General features: G+C 49.6%; 1 protein-coding gene across 1 annotated transcript; it reads right to left on the bottom strand.

Annotated features, from left to right (window-relative positions):
• Positions 1–4,672: 4,672 nt before the first annotated feature.
• Positions 4,673–9,480, bottom strand: THBD (thrombomodulin). The gene has a single exon (XM_073339712.1). It carries the CDS (start codon positions 9,369–9,371, stop codon positions 7,728–7,730), a length of 1,644 nt encoding a protein of 547 aa, XP_073195813.1. The 5' UTR covers positions 9,372–9,480; the 3' UTR covers positions 4,673–7,727.
• Between the last annotated feature and the right edge of the window lie 7,436 nt (positions 9,481–16,916).

Genomic DNA, 16,916 nt, shown 5'->3' with positions numbered 1-16,916 from the left:
GTGGGCGGTTGGATGGGGTGGAGGTTCTGGAGGGGGGGTCAGGGGATGGCAAACAGGGGCAGTTGGATAGGCCTGGGAGTCCTGGGGGGGCCTGTGAGGGGCAGGGGTGTGAATAGGGCTCAGGGGACAGGGAGCAGGGGGCTTGGATGGGGGTGGGGTCCCGGGGGAGCGGTTAGGGGACAAGGAATGGGGGGTTGGACGGGTCGGGGATTCTGAGGGGGGCAGTTGGGAGCGGGAAGTGGGGGGGCAGATAGGGGGCAGGGCCCAGGCTGTTTGGGGGCACAGCCTTCCCTACCCGGCCCTCCATACAGTTTCACAACCCTGATGTGGTCCATGGGCCCAAAAATTTGCCCACCCCTGCCTTAGACCAACACTGACTGCTTTTGAACGTCCCACCGAAGGCCTAGGACTCTGAACCAACATATATCCTGGGGAAGATTGTTACTGTTGGTGTTCAGAAGTTTCTCTGGCCTTCCCTTTCTGTTCAGGACGTTAACCTAGTTACAAAGCCTGGATTCACTGGAGAAGAGGACAATGTTCAATTAGAACATTTAACATGGAGTACATGGGGGCAGAGAAGCAATTAAGAGTGGCCTGTCCCAAATGAAGGACTTGGAAGTCTGGATCAGACAGATAACTTCTCTTTGTAAAAGTCTGGATCAGTTTCCCCACGAATCACCACGTTCCAATGAAGCTTCATTTCTCCAGCTTGGTTATTTTTGTCACTTACAAATCAAAATTCAAAAACTCAAGTGTTGGGTATTTAATGCCTCCTGATTTTACTTGTTATTCATCATCTCGGGCCAGTTACTCCAAGACAAAGTGAATGCTAAACACCACCAAACCAGAGTGGTAGCATTATGCAACTGCTTTGTACCTACTTTGCATGCATCCTGCACTGGTGTCAATGATTGCACAGGGAGCAAGAAACAAGGTGCAAGATCAAGACCGTACAGCTGGCAGTGTGAACAGGACATGAATTCCACTGGAAGTAGGGTAACCAGATGTCCCGTTTTTAAAGGGACAGTCCCGTTTTGGGGGACTTTTTCTTATACAGGCGCCTATTATCTGCCACCCCCTGTCCCGTTTTTTCACAGCTGCTATCTGGTAACCCTAACTGGAAGTCCCTTTAGAGGAATCTATTTCTTGGTGGTGGGGGTGCGGGGAGTTTGGTTCTCAGTGTTGTTTATTTTATAAGTATGTGGGGCGGGGGGGGGGGAGTGTCATGGCAGCATGTTCTCCTCCACATAACTGGTTAGCACATCTCCTCTCTATAACTGGTGAGCTCTGCTAACTGGTATTAGTGGATGGCAGGGGGAGGGGCACTCCTTCCACAGACTTCCCGCCCCCCATGAGGTAGGCTGCACCCTCGCAAGCTCCAACAGAGAGCAGTCACTGTGTTTAACTGCAATTACCTGGCCCCTGTACCAAGACTCCTTACGTTCCTCCCCCCGCAGTTTGTACTATCAGGAATTTGTGCTGCAGCTCCCTAATGCACAGGAAGAATTTGTCTGCTGCTACATGCTGCCCACTGAGTGCCTGGGAGCAGAGCTGACCAGTGCATGGAGGGCAGGGGAACAAGGGCGATGGGTCCTCCTCCTCTCCAACCCCTTTAGGGCATCAGAGGGTGCATAGAGGGAGCAGCCTCTGTCTCATTGTCACAGGCATGTGGGCAGGGCACTTAAAACAGATGGCAAGTTCCTTGGGTGCATCTCCTCCACGCGCTGTAGAAAGAGCCTGGCAATATCCGGCCCTTCAATTACATTTTGCTTCACCCTGAACAGTTAAAACAATATTTGGTAGCTCTCCCGCTGTCGGCAGACAGGTGAGCTGGCTGACACAGCAGCCCAGGGCAAAGCTCAAAAGGCAGAGGGAGAAAAGGACTGAAATCAGGGGGGAATCGTTCACCCACAGCTGGATCTTCCAAGAGTTCATTCAAATGAAGGCTCAGCTGGGAGTTTAAACCCTGACCTGACTTTGCCGTCCAAGATCTCCCACACGTAAATCAGGGTGGGGTGGATCATCTGGAACCCATATTCAATGGATTACATCAGTGGCAGGTGGGGTATTTGTAGGGCTGGAATTCATCGTATCACACTAAATCCCACTTCCCTTTCTCATAGGAATTGTCCCATGGGTCTCCTGCGAGCCTCCTGGTGTAGGATTTAGTCTCTCATATGCCATCCAAAGGGAAACACTTGGATGCACTGTTAGATGTAAACTTTTGGGGTTGTTTTAAAACAAAACAATATTATTTATGGGCATACAATGAAGGAACTCTAGGGGAAACATCTGTATTTCATTTACTTGTAGCTGCTTTAAATAAAATTGAAGTGGACGTACATAATGTAAACCTCTTAGAATAATGAAAGCTTGCTTCCCAGTTGCTCCTTTCCTGCACCGGGGCAGGGAGAATGCAGAGATGAAGAGAGGGGATGAAGTGGCTTTTAGTATGGTCTGGGGCTATGCATGGCACTGCCTGCCCTTTGGTATAAGTCAGAGAAGCCTCAGGGTGACTCTAATTTACATGCTGCTTCCCATGGCTCTCAATTAGCTCTGAGAAGCAATGAACAGCCATAGTGCCATCCAGTCCAGCCACACCCCTGATCTATCTCCTGTGCTTGGACCTGGAAGCCAGGCTGCTGTAGAGCATTTCACCAGCTTTTCACTGGCCAGGTGTTCTTAGAGGGCCATTTTCACCCCTTTGAGGTTCCTTTATGTTAGAGTGGTTTAAATGTCACTGAGAATCAGGCCTGGAGACTTTAAAAGCCTGTGAGTAATAAGGGGACATGGCCAAAAAGTCTCTCTGAAAGGAGTTATTAAAATGGCGAATGATGGGTCCTGGAGGTGCTGCAGCAAGAGTTGGTAATCGACTTTTAGAAAACCAAAGGGGCAAATCCTACTCTCCGTTACATCGTTACCCTCCAAGGAGTTGGACCCGTGCAGCTGGGGGCGGACAGGAACATTTGGGCTCAAATCCTGGGAAAGAGAGCACAGCTGAGAACAAATAAATAAAAGGTAACTCCTGCACCAAACACAAGCCCCTGGATGCATGGGGCTGGAGCACAGAAACAAGGGCACTTCCGGATGATGTTGGGGTTTTCATTCATCAGCCTGGATTTACAGTAAGGTTGGATTCCCTTTAATTTTCTGGTTCTGGGACTTTTGTTGCTTTGGTTTAGAGAAATAAAGGGGGCCAGGGAAACCAAAATAAGAATTGCCAGTAGTTTGCAAGTTCCTTGAGTTGCACCTATGTGGACTGGTTCCACAACCTAGCTGCTGCCCTTGAATAAAGTGACCAGTTCCTAACCATCCTTGAATGAGATCACTGGAATCCAGCCACCCTGGATGGAAGCTTTGCAAAACCAGCTACCCTTGCCCAAAACCTCCTGACCACCCATGGATAGTGGGCCACCCCTTCATCTTTTATTGTCAATCTTCTCTCTTAGGGGTGAAGTCCTGGACGTGAATGACCAAACCCCCATGGACTTCAAGGGGGCCAAGGTTTCACCCATCACCTTTTAATTGCATTTTCTTGCCAAAGAAAATGCTTCTGGCAACCTTTCCTCCCCCAACCTTGATCCCTCCTCATTTCTTTGGAACATATGTGCCCATCAGATTCCCCAGCCCCCTCTGTTCCCTGCAGAAGTCAGTAAAACTAGGATACTGGGCAGGACATTTCTTCTGTGATTATTTTTATTCATGCAGCACTTTTCTTTCTCAAAGCACTGTACAAGGATTAATCAATCCTCACAACCCTCCTGAGAGGAAGGTAATCTTTGTACAGATGGGAAAGTGGAGCACAGAGAGTTTAAAGAGATGTGGCAAAGTCACACAGCGAGTCCCGGTGGAGCCCGCCAGGCCTCCCCACTCTCAGTCTTGTGTTTAATTCACCAGTGCCACAATTTCTGATCAGAACACACAGAGGAGATTCTCTTCTCCCCTGTGCAGCGCTCAAAAGTAGCTCAGAACTTTTTGCTGAAGCTTTCTATAAACAGACTCACCCCTGGGTTGGGAATGGGAGTAAATTCAGCCCAAAAAGGAATTTATTTCTCAAATTTATGAGCAACTGGAAAAGGAAGATTATAGCAGGAGCTGCATTTCAACTTTAACAGGTGCCACTACTGCTAATTTAATCTGCGGTAATGTACAAACTTTAGGCCCAATCCTTGCTCATATTAAACTCCCATTCAAGTCAACAGGATTTGGATAAAGACACATGGCAAAATTGTCTCAGCCACAGGAAACTCCCACAGGGCCAAATCCTGTTCACACTCACAAAAATCCACTGACTTCAAAGGAGTTTTGTATGTGTGTATAGATAGATATTTCAGTGGAGTGACATGAAGGATACATCTGGCCCTACGTAGCTATCATTTTATTTCTATTTCATTAACATTGATCTTTTAATGTTAATCTTGTTCTCCATTATTTACAGTCCATTATCACGGATAATAATCACACTTGCAAAATAGTTATAAAAGAATGTTTGGCCTGATTTTCAAAGGTGCTGGAACTTGCAGCACGCATGGACTCCAATGGGATCTGTGGGAGTTGGGCACTTCTGATAATCTGGCCAGTAACAAAATTGTTCTTGGTAAGGAAAGATCAGCATCTGCTGTTATTAGGGAGGTTGTGGGGAGAGGAGAGAAAGAACATTTCATTACCACATTTTCTATAAACCAGGTTTGTCAAGCTTTATTTGTATGCCTGTGAAATCACGCAGTGATTTTGCATTGCATAGGGTACATTTCCAATAAATAACTATTTACAAATGTGCTGCATTTACAAAACCATGGATTGAACCATTTACAGTAAGAAAGCTAGATTTCATGTAACACATTTCTTCTTCTGTTTGTTTTTTTTCAAAATTTGAAATGTATTTTGATCATTCTGGCATATCAGGAAAAAAATAATACCATGTGTTAGCAGTCTCACTTTGTATGTACCTACAGTTATTTTCACCCCAAAAGGGGAAGATTAGAAAAATCAAGTTTCTCAATCTCTTAACAGTAAACTTTCTTAAGAACAACCAGCTGGTAGCCTGCATACTTCTTTATCAATCAGTTCATCAATCAGGGTAGGGATAGGATACAGAGGGACCTAGACAAATTAGAGGATTAGGCCAAAAGAAATCTGATGAGGTTCAACAAGGACAAGTGCAGAGTCCTGCATTTAGGAAGGAAGAATCCCGTGCACTGCTACAGACTAGGGACCGAGTGGCTAGGCAGCAGTTCTGCAGAAAAAGATCCAGGGGTTACAGTGGACAACAGTGTGCCCTTGTTGCCAAGAAGGCTAACGGCATTTTGGGCTGTATAAGTAGGGGCACTGCCAGCTGATCGAGGGACGTGATCATTCCCCTCTATTCGGCATTGGCGAGGCCTCATCTGGAGTACTGTGTCCAGTTTTGGGCCCCACACTACAAGCAGGATGTGGAAGAACTGGAAAGAGTCCAGCAGAGGACAACAAAAATGATTAGGGGGCTGGAGCACATGAGTTATGAGGAGAGGCTGAGGGAACTGGGATTATTTAGTCTGCAGAAGAGAAGAATGAGGAGGGATTTGATAGCTGCGTTCAACTACCTGAAAGGGGGTTCCAAAGAGGATGGATCTAGACTGTTCTCAGTGGTACCAGATGATAGAACAAGGAGTAATGGTCTCAAGTTGCAGTGCGGGAGGTTTAGGTTGGATATAAGGAAAAACTTTTTCACTAGGAGGGTGGTGAAGCACTGGAATGGGTTACCTAGGGAGGTGGTGGAATCTCCTTCCTTAGAAGTTTAAGGTCAGGCTTAACAAAGCCTTGGTTGGGATTATTTAGTTGGGGATTATGTCCTGCTTTGAGCAGGGGGTTGGACTAGATGACCTCCAAGCGGTCACCTATATGTCTGGGTTTGCTATCCCAGAATTGTAAAATGTACTGCTAGAAAACTGAGCACTGCTGCATATCAATATTTCATAGGCACGGGACCCTATCTAGTAGAGCTCAATCATGCTCCTCTTGAAGCCAATGTCAAAGCTTCCATAGAAGCAGAAAAAGGCCCTTGGAGTTCTCTCAGCATTTGGGCTTATTTTCTCCCACAATCTCATTAAGGTTATACTGCCCGTCTCCTTTGAACACTGGTCTGACCCTTGGCTTTTATAGCCTCCTAACCCTTCATCTCAACACTTGATAAAAGGATCTGGAAAGGAAAATGTGAAATAAATTTTTTGGATTTTGCCCACTATAGTACTGGATGGCAGACAGAGGACCTGAGCCTGCTCCCATTGAAGTCAATGGAAGTTTTGCCACTGTGTGGGTAGGACAGGGCCCATAGCAACCATCTGGACAGGGGCTGAGGGATTTAGCAGCACTGGGCAAAAATGCCCTGCCATCATATTAATAGGCAGCAGAGTTAAAACAAACAAAAGGAAGTATTTTTTCACACAATGCACAGTCAACCTGTGGAACTCCTTGCCAGAGGATGTTGTGAAGGCCAAGACTATAACAGGGTTTAAAAAAAAAAAAAAAAACAAGATAAATTCATGGAGGATGAACAGGGATTGTGTCCCTAGCCTATGTTTGCCAGAAGCTGGGAATGGGCAACAGGAGATGGATCACTTGAGGATTCCCTGTTCTGTTCATTGTCTCTGGGGCACCTGGCATTGGCCACTGTCAGAAGACAGGATACTGGGCTAGATGGACCTTTGGTCTGACCCGGTATGGCGGTTCGTTTGTTCTCATCAACAGGAGAATATGAAGTGGTTTTATTAATGATGTTTTAAGCTGACAGTGAGAGAAGGGGGAAAAAACCTCTAGAGAAAATGCGAATGGAAGACACAACCGTCAGATGGGAAGGCTTTTCCACCATAGCAAGAATGACACACCATTGACAGTTCCATGTACCCAAACACCCGCCCCCCTCAAAAACAAAAAACCTGTAACAAACAAACAAACAGCAACCAAATCAGCAGAGTTCTGACCCTGAAAGGGAGAAGGGGCAGAGATTCCATGAAGTCCATAAGGGGCTTTGCTTTTGCTATTGATTTTACATGAAAGGTGCTCAGATACTGTGGTAATGGGTGGCAGCACAAACCCCTAAAATAGATAAATGTGGGGAGCTGCAATTTCTTACAGATAACAAAGAGGACAGGACGATGGAAGGTAGGGGAAGAACTGATGGAAAGGTCTTTGCCACTTGTTAGTAATTAGCAGTTTTTAAAAAATAAACCAAACCTATATCTGTCGCAGGAGCATTCCACCTCTTCTCGATTGCTCAGTAGCTCCAGCCTGATGTGGGAAAGAACTCATGACACTGTCTCTGGATGAAAGCCGCTTTCACCATACCACTTCAAAGTCTATTACTGTTGAATAGTCAGTTGCATATATTCTCTTGTTTTATAGTCAGATTTCAATAGTCAGTTCCAAACAAGGGCAGTTTTTTCAATGCACAAAAAATAATGAAGTTCTCTCTTTAAACCCCACAAAGCTCGCCAAGTCTGGAAAAGGGGGGAAATCAAAAAGGCATCTAGGGGTTTCTTTAAAGATGCACAAATGGGACTAGCTCAGCATTGTATGCTCTACCATTCAGTTTTCTCATCTCTTGCAAAGCATATTTTTCTGCAGCTCGTTGAAAAATAGTGAATATTTTCCCTGCAAAGTTTTAATGACTTTCCTTGAAAAGTTTTCATCAGAAATTTGAAAAATTTCACCCAATTCCATCTTTTCCCCTTTCAATCCAATGGGATTCTTTACAGTTTCTGGTTAGTAGAGGGGCATCCGGGGGGAACTTGCTGCAGCATCACTCCCTTTTCTGTCCTGTTGCTACATTTATAATCCATGGCTCCATGAACTGGGAAGTGCTTCTTCATCAGGTGGTAGAGAATGGCCATCAGGACCAGAATTGTGGACAAGATGCCAATAATGATTCCGATCAGCACTCCAGGGTGGAGGCTGTCTGCAGGCGGCGGGACATGGGGGGGGACTGCTGTTTTTGGGTAGGGTTCCATTTCACCTGAAAACTCATCTTCAGAAATACAAGAGTGCTGCTTGTCAAGGCTGTACCCCTCCTGGCAAGAACAGGTGTAGCTGCCTGGCTTATTTGTGCACAGCTGTTCACAATAGTTTAGCTCACACTCATCAATATCAACACACATCTTTGCACTACCGTTGTGGTGATCCAAAACAAAGCCATCAGGGCAGTAGCACGTATCCTGTGTATGGGGGTCACAGTCTGCTGGGCATTCAGTCTGGTTGCAAAATAGGACACATTTATGGGGGTCCAGGGGGGATGGGGCGTATCCACTGGAGCAGCTGCAGCGGTAACCCCCTGGCACATCGTCACACTGGTGTTGACATTTCTCTCCGTCGCAATCTCTCACGTCCTCACATTTGCCCTCCACCAGCTCGTAGCCCGCGTGGCACTGGCAGGTGAAGCCCCCCTTGGTGTTGATGCACACTTGGTCACAAAGGCCCGGGTTGGTTTTACAGTCATCAATGTCTCTGCAGCTGATGCCATCCCCGGCCAGCTCATAGCCCTCGTGGCACATGCAAGTGAAGTTGAGGGCGAGGGGGATGCAGTGGTGCTCGCAGGGGGCGTCGGCACACAGGGAAGAGCAGCTGCGTTGGTCCTGGTCCAGCTGCTTCCCCTGGGGGCAGGTGCAGCGCGGAGTCCCGCCGTCCCCCTGGCAGGAATCCTCGCACCCGCCGTTCTCCAGCTGGCAGTGCCAGGCCCCGGGGCTGGCTGAGCTCCACCGCATGCCCCCGCTGCTGTGCTCTTGGCACACCAGCTCCACGCCCAGGGCCGGGATTGAGGCAGTGGTCTGGGGAGGAAGGACCAGGAGGTCACTGTCCTGCGCCCCGAAGGGGGTGGTGTAGGTCACAGCCAGGCCTGCCCCGGGGGAGAGCTTGGCGCACGTGTCAGGGTAATTGTACTCACACAGGAAGCCGTCTGCTTCGGAGTCACACCGCTTCTCCTCCCAGGTGAGATTCAGCGCCGCCACGGCGACACACCGGCGCCCGCAGACGGGGCCGCCCGGCCTCCACTGGGTGTAGTCCGTGCGCTCGTCGCCCGTGACCCAGCGGAACCCCCGCAGCGGGCGGGCGGGCTCCGAGCACGCCTGGCCCGGGGGCAGCTGCAGCCCGATCCACAGGCTGGAGTCGCTCTGGTTCCGCACCAGCAGGGCGATGGCGGTCTCCGCCACCGTGGAGCGCACGGTCATGAGCTGCCCCCCGCGGGCCTGGCAGAGCCGGCTGGCGCCGGGGAACCGCTGCCGCCCCCAGAACAGGCCGAAGCAGACGTGCTCGATGCACTGGGCGCCCACGGGCTGCGGCGGGGCGGGAGCCGAGCGCCCGAGCTGGGCCGTGGCCACCAGCGCCAGGCAGAGCCCCAGCATGGTGCGGGGCGGCGGAGCTGAGCAGGGGCTGGCTGTCGGGGGGCTCCCCGCGAGCAATCGGCTGCTCCCCGGCGCGCCCGGCGCTGGGAAGTTTCGGTCATGCCTCCGCTCGCTCGGTGCCCACGTTTTTATAGGGGCGCTGCAGCGCAGGAAGCGCCGGCCGGGGCTGGGATCGCCCCCAGCTGCCGGAGCAAATCACGGTCACCCGAGGGGCGGAAGGAGGGTGGGTGGGAGACTCATTGTCTGCAGAAGGAGGCCGGGGGGGGGGGCTGATGAAACAATCAGACCCCCTCCGCCCTGTGAACTCGCCTGTCCCTGGAAGAACAGCTTGGCCCTTTGCCGCACCAGGGAGTCGGCCGGATAGGCGGGGGGACACTCAGCGCGCCCCACCCCAAGCAGGGATTTCGGGGGTCTCTGAGCCCACGCCCTGAAACGCGCTTTAGCGCAGCAAGGAGAGGGGGTGGCTCATTCCGGCCCCACAAGAGACCCGTTTGGATCCAGGGCAAAAGGAGGAGGTTAGTTCTGGGAACATGAAGTGGATCGTTATGTCCCAACTCTGCTTTTTGGTCTAGGTACGAACTGCTGCGTGTGAACGCTTCCCCTGCTCCTTGCAAAGAGACCATTCAGGGAGCAGATTTCTCAGCACGGATCTTCCAGGCGTGGGCATGTGTCCCTGTCACACGCCTGGCTGGACGCTTTTAAACCCGATCCCAGCTCCCGTTTCCCCAAGTGCACGAGAAGCAACCCGTGCCTGCTCCCAGGTTATAACAGAGGATTGGTGTTGAATGTGGATTGGCTCTGTGCGGGACTGCCTGTTCCCTAGGGAAGCCATGTGGCTTCCCCTAATAGCCCCTTCTTATTTCATCAGATTTGATATTATTGCTCGTATGTATCGTACTAGTGGGGCAAGATCCCGAACATTACAGGGGAGCCGCACAGCACAGGGTGGAGGATTTACTGAGCGGGTGTAACGAAAACCAGAGGGGGGGGAAATGGCAATGAGACCTGCAGACTGTGGAGACTGTCTCATGGGAGCTGTAGGCGCACACCGCCTATAGCTCCAGCTGGGGGCGCTGCTGAGCTCCCCAGCGTCACTGGCGGGAGCACGGACATGGATTCCCCTGCGCAAGGCTGGGGAAGCAAAGGACACGTTGCAGAGCTGAGCTGTAAACCGAACCCGCCTTGTTGAGCTAGCAGACCCGCAGCCCGGTCGGTGCGCTTCGCTTCGGCCTCTGCAGAGCGGATTGCCTGCTCCGCATTCCCCGTTGGGAAGTGAGGGAAGGAACTCGGGTCTCTCTGGGGGGGAGCTGGAGTCTTCTTTCTCCCTGGCTTTTGCAGACGAATTCCGCCCGCGTGTTGAGAGCTCTTCCCAGCCCGCCCGTGGGAAAACGAGCCAGCAACCACACCAGACCCATCCCTGACCCTGATGGACAACAGCAGCTGCAAGTGTCGCTGACGTGAACACAGGGAGGGATACTTAACAGCGGATTTGGGGGGTGGTGAAGCGCCGGAACCGGTTCCCTAGGGAGGTGGTGGAATCTCCATCCTTAGAGGTTTTTAAGGCCTGGCTTGACAAAGGCCTGGCTGGGATGATTTCGTTGGTGTTGGTCCTGCTTTGAGCAGGGGGTTGGACTAGATGACCTCCTGAGGTCTCTTCCAACCCTAATCTTCTATGATTCTGTCAGTTTCTTCTGTGTTGTCTAAAATTACACCCCACCCCCCCAGTGTAGTAACTTAAATAAAAATAATGAATGTACTCCCAGCCCCCAAATCTGGACATTTCTTCCTCATAAAGGGATCACCAGTGAGGTTTCTCCCAACCCTAAAGCCTTTGTATGCAGCGTCCGTGTAAGTCTGCAACCTGCAATTATTAAAACATTTGGAAGCTGGCCAGCTCCATGCACTGCAGCAGGAACTGGGAGCCCCGTGGTTCTGATTCCCATTCACCCTGTTCTTCCCTGCTCTGGGAGAGTGGAGAGGTGAGGGGCACTTCTGTTTTCCCTGAGCTGAAATATGATTCTGGACTGGACACCTTGTGCCTGTCATAGAATCATAGAAGGTCAAGGTTGGACGGGACCTCAGGAGGTCATCTAGTCCGACCCCCTGCTCAAAGCAGGATCAATCCCCAACTAAAACATCCTGTCAAGAGGAAAAGGTCACTTGGCTGCCTGGCTGGAGCCACATGCGTCAGCCTGCACAGCCCCACCAAGCAGGGGTTCCGGGAGGTCAGGAATACCCCTCCTTGTGGGCAGGGCAGTCTGGAGTGACTCAGATGTGCGTCAGAGGCATGGGCTGGAAAGGGAAAGGTTCCCCTCTCTTCCCAAAGTACAAGAGCACCAGCCAGCAGCATGCAAGGGAGCTGGGCCTCTGCCAGGCCAGTGCGGTCTGGAGCAGCAGGAAGTTTCACTACGGACAAAGGGTAAGATCGTCGCAATACATGCATCTGATGAAGTGAGCTGTAGCTCACAAAAGCTTATGCTCAAATAAATTTGTTAGTCTCTAAGGTGCCACAAGTCCTCCTTTTCTTTTTGCCAATACGTTTTGAAGCAGAACTTTCCCTTGAGTTTTCTGGGGAGCTCTGCCCTACACTGGATTGGACCACACCAAGCTTGAAGATCATAGCAGGTGTTGTGAGGAGAAATACATTAAAAGTTGAAAAGTGCTTTGAGCTGTACTGATGGAAAGCGCTAGGTAAGAGCTAGGGATTATCACTCTGATTAAATAATCCACTGCCCATGTCTAGCTTCTTCCATCCAAGACTCTCAAAGCTCAGGAGCCATCTGTATCTATCAGAGTATATCTCCATCTGTGTCTCTATATGTATCATTCATAGTACATGAGTTCCTCAGATAAATTATAAAGTTCTACCTTCATTATTATATGACAGTAGTGTCTAGAGGTCCCGCCCGAGATCAGGGCATTCAGGAGATCTGCATGCTCTTCCCTGCTCTGCCACTGCTTTCCTGGGTGACCTCAGTCAAGTCACTTTGCCTCCCTGTGCCTCAGTTTCCCTATCTTAAAATAGGAATAATGATATCTACCTCCGTTGGAAAGTGCCTTAAGATTTATGGATGAAAAGTGCTACAAGAGAGGTATTCTCATTATTGTGCTAGGCACAGCATGTGCGTAGAGCAAGAGAAAGCCCCAAAGCGCTTACAGGCTAAATAGACAAGACAGACAAAGAATAGGAGAAAGGAAGTGCTATTACCCTCATTTTACAGAGAGGGAACCGAGGCACAGAGAGATTAAGTGACTTGCAGAAAATCACACAGGGAGTCTGTGTCAAAGACAGGGATTTAGCTCAGATCACCTGAGTTCCAGTCCAGTGCCTTAACCACAAGCTCATCCTTGCGCCACACCATATTTCAGGGTGGTGTTATGGGCTACATGCAGCCCTCACTGTGTGCACATGCATTTCTGATATCCAAAGGCTTGAGAAACTGATTTAAACTCACTGAACAGAGCCAGCAGTGAGGACTGTTTAATACAAATAATAATTCCAGTTAATGGGCAGTTGGGGTCTGAGGAACTAAGCTCAGACTATGTGATCTAATGGTGCCTTCTAGCCTTAAAAATCTATTAATCTATTACATGGTTGGGGGCTTAGGCCATCTGAGTGTCTCAGGCTGCCTCCTTTTATTTGCTCCTCTGGTAGGAGATTTCAGTCCCTCCATAGCTGGGACGCATGCAAAAAGAGTATGGATTTATTTCATATAACCTGTTCCCAGCTGTCATTTTGCTGCTTCCCAGCCAACTACTCATACAGGGCTACATGCCACGTGTCTTGCAGCTGTCCTTACTGGCCGGAGTGGGCACGCAGCGAGTTCAGCTCCCACTCTGCTGTACAGAGTACTTACCAACTCCACAGCCTGTCCCGTAACGCACTGCCTATGCAATGTTTCAGGGAGCAGCACAGTACTACCATGATAATACTAAAGTCAATTCTATATCGCACAGTTTGTACTGGTGACCCCTTTCACACAGCAAGCTTTTGAGTGCGACCCCCCCCCTTATAAATTAAAAACACTTTTTATATACTTAACACCATTATAAATGCTGGAGGCAAAGCGGGAGTTGGGGTGGAGGCTGACAGCTCGTGACCCCCCCACATTATAACCTTGTAACCCCCTGAGGGGTCATGACCCCCAGTTTGAGAACCCCAATATAGCACTTCAGACCTGCACATCTCAAAGTGCTCTACAAAGGTGGGTGAGCTCTGCTATCCCCATTACTCCAGAGAGGGTAACTGAGGCCCAGAGAAACTAAGTGTCTTGTTCAAGGTTAGGCAGTAAGTCAGTCCCTGAATTGGGAATAGACCCCAGTCTGCAGACTCTTAACACATAGGATTGCAGCTGCCTCTGTTACAGAAATAGTGTCTTCTGTTAGCCAGTAATTCCTCTCAGCAGCGATAAAAGGTCACTCTGGTACACCATGGTTGAGGAGGATTTTACTGAACATGTAAATAATAGAAGCACTCCAAGACATTCCTTTTAGTTTTGGAGCAGTGCCTTACGCAGCGGTGGCTGGTGCCCAATGTAAGTGGGGGTGGGGGTCCATACCCTTCTCCCCCATCTGATTCCCATCCTTCCTAGAGCTTGACCAGATTTTCACACTGGAAAACCAGGAGACTGGTGGGGTGTTGAGGGAGAGTTATAGTGGAGGATGATAAACAGAGATACTTCACAGTGAAGGACATGGTGGAAGAACACTGGTTTCCCCTCTGTAGTTCCTTCAGTGCCTTCTCATCTCACTGTCCCTCCACTCTAACCTTTTCCTGCCCGTTGCCCTCATGCCCACCCACATCCCTTCAGCCATACTCATCATCATCCCTCATTTCACCCCCACGTGCCGCCTGCCCCATGCTCTTCCCTCCCAGCTCAGAACTCTCCACCCAGTCCCCTGGAGCCCCTTTCCTCCAGCTCAGCCTCCTCTTGTTCAGAAAGTCCCTAGTCCCAGCTCAAGCTCAAGCCCTGCTGCCCCATCCCACCTGACCCCACCAGGCTCAGCCCCTTCTCCCATGAGGAGGTAAAATCCACAACTCCTCAGGCTAGGACTCCCCCCTCCCCCCAAAACAGAGAAACTCTCCACTGCTCAGAATCTCCCCTGGCTCAACTCTTCCCCCATCCCACCCAGGCTCTGAACCCAACCTCCTCTTATAATCCTCTGAATGCTCCAGGGACCATCTCACCCGTGCCTGTCTGCTCCATTCTTGTGAACGGGCAGGGAATTCAATTCCACGGCGCTACCTTTTCACATGAGCAGAACCAGCACGGAGTGGATGACATGACAGTTAAGTGCATGCCAGCCATCACAATATGCTGTGCTCCCTAGATGTGCTCTTGAGGGGTCCCCAGTGGAAAAGCCAGGGGCAAAATTCCAGCCCCCTTAACATCAATGGGAGTTTTGCTTTTGATTTCAGTGTGGCCAGGATCTCACGCCTGGATTTTAACAGCATTGCAGCCATTGGTAGGAAGGTGTGAAAGTTTTTTCAGTGGCAAGGCGACATTTTTGAAGAAGAAGCTCTGTGTAGCTTGAAGGCTAGTCTCTCTCACCAACAGAAGTTAGTCCAATGAAAGATATTACCCCACCCTGCCTTCTCTCTAATATGTTTTAACTCCTGTCTCTGCCAGCAGATGGCATTTGATTGCGCACTCCAAGGATGCTGAGCTGCGGTTAAGTAAGTGCAATGGTGGTTAAACACATTACAATATAGTAGTGTTTTTATTCTGCTAACTCACTTAAGGGAAAACAAGATGCTTTCACTTTCTAATGGAGGCTGTTTCGTTTTTGTAGGCTAGAGACATACAGCAACAGCAGATCTTGACTTCGACATATGAAGCGGGTAACAAAGAGGCCAGGCGCGCGTTGGCGTGTCAGGCTCCTTAATAAAGGGTTAGACTGGGGAAGATTCTCTGTTCTTTGGAAGAGGAGAAAGAAGCCTGAAAGCTTCGGTGGGAATTTACTGAAATTTCCCATAGCAGCTGGGGACTTGGAAAACATTACCTCTTGCTTGAAGCATTATATTAATAATGATGAATGATCATCACAGGCCCCTTGCATTCTACAGTGGTTAACTGCAAAATAAAGCAGAGGCAGGGGAGTGGAGGTAAAATGGATTAGCTGATGAGACAGCCTTTGGGGATTTCCTCTCTGCGTTTTCGTGTTAGCTTCTGGTTACCCAACCCGAACAAACGGCGCTGACCCAGACTCAGCCTCTAGATTAGTCAGAGAATTTCATAAGCTGTCCACTTGCATGCTGTGCCAGCTGCATGGACATGTCCCCTGGGATGGTAAACAGAGCCCAGCATACAGGTGCAGTTGCTGGCAATCTGAATGATTTGGGCTCCAAAGAGGATATTTTTCAGGACTATACACAACTCCTCTCCCTCCCTTCCCCTAGGGCGCCCACCTTTCAAAATGCAAAAACAGAATGCATGGCATTTAAAAAAGTAGGGGGAGAGGGAGTTATAGTATATGTGCACATTTTATATTCTATATTTAATAATGGTAATTAAAAACTAAATATCAATTTGCCAATGTGTCTTGTTCTTCATTGGACTGCATCGCCAAAGCAGATTAGTTTCAGCTGTTTGGAAACCTGGGAGACGTGTAACAAGTCACATGCTACTGGGATGATAACTGAGGTCTTACATTGGCTACACCACGTGTCAGTCGTTCCGGGACTATGTCAGCATTGTGGATAGCGTGGCAGTGGCGGGGCTTTGCACTGCGCTGTAGTTGCTATGGTTTGACCCTTGCTAAGCGGTAAATTTGAACTGTGTCAAGGGGAATCAGGGACAAATGCTGTCCTGGAGTCATTCAGCCCAGGACTGGGACTTGAAATCTACATTTCGGGACTGCCCCGCCCAATTAGGGACCGGTGGTCACCCTACCCCCACTCCCACCCCCATATTATGCAGTTACATGGCAGTACAAATGACTGCCTAATTCTTTCTTTTGTAAAACTGCTGCATAAAGGCCTGATCCAAGCCCACTGGAGGCCATGGAAAGCTCTCGTGAACATCCCTGGACTCTGGATCAGGCCCTAAAGTTCTCATTTTATGCTGCAGTAATGCGCAGCAGAGGCCAAGGCGTGGCTGCGAAGGCAGAAGTAAATGAATGCTTTCAGAAGACATGCTTGCTCAGCGGAGCCTCACCAGAACAGAGCACCTGCTACCCCACAGGGGAGATACTCTACATAAAACAGTGCTGCCTCTCTCTGTGGCTGTCCTATGCTGGTCTGGGGGGAGCTCATGTGCAAAGGATTTGGCAGTGACTATTCAGTACAAGATAAAAATGAAAGAGCTGGGGGGCGGGAGGGGAGGAAGTGACATAAAAGAGTACTCTGGCCTGATCCCAGTGTAGAAATCGGACGTGTTATCATGGAGATCACTTCCGATCCATCTCAGAAGCACAGAAATGTAACTCCAGCTCCAGGACCAACATTTCCAAGTCTTGAAGCACAAAAACGTACCCCATTAATTACAGGGGAGATTCTGTCCTCATCTGCAGATCTGAGTATCTGAGCCAGGATTTGGCTCTAGG

The sequence above is a fragment of the Lepidochelys kempii genome, chromosome 3, assembly GCF_965140265.1.
Source record: "Lepidochelys kempii isolate rLepKem1 chromosome 3, rLepKem1.hap2, whole genome shotgun sequence".
In the NCBI taxonomy this organism is placed as follows: Eukaryota; Metazoa; Chordata; order Testudines; family Cheloniidae; genus Lepidochelys; species Lepidochelys kempii.
This window is presented reverse-complemented; position numbering and strand designations above follow the sequence as displayed.

Bases quoted from the DNA above. Each gene is read 5' to 3' on its own strand.
- THBD (XM_073339712.1), bottom strand. From the start codon at position 9,371: ATGCTGGGGCTCTGCCTGGCGCTGGTGGCCACGGCCCAGCTCGGGCGC.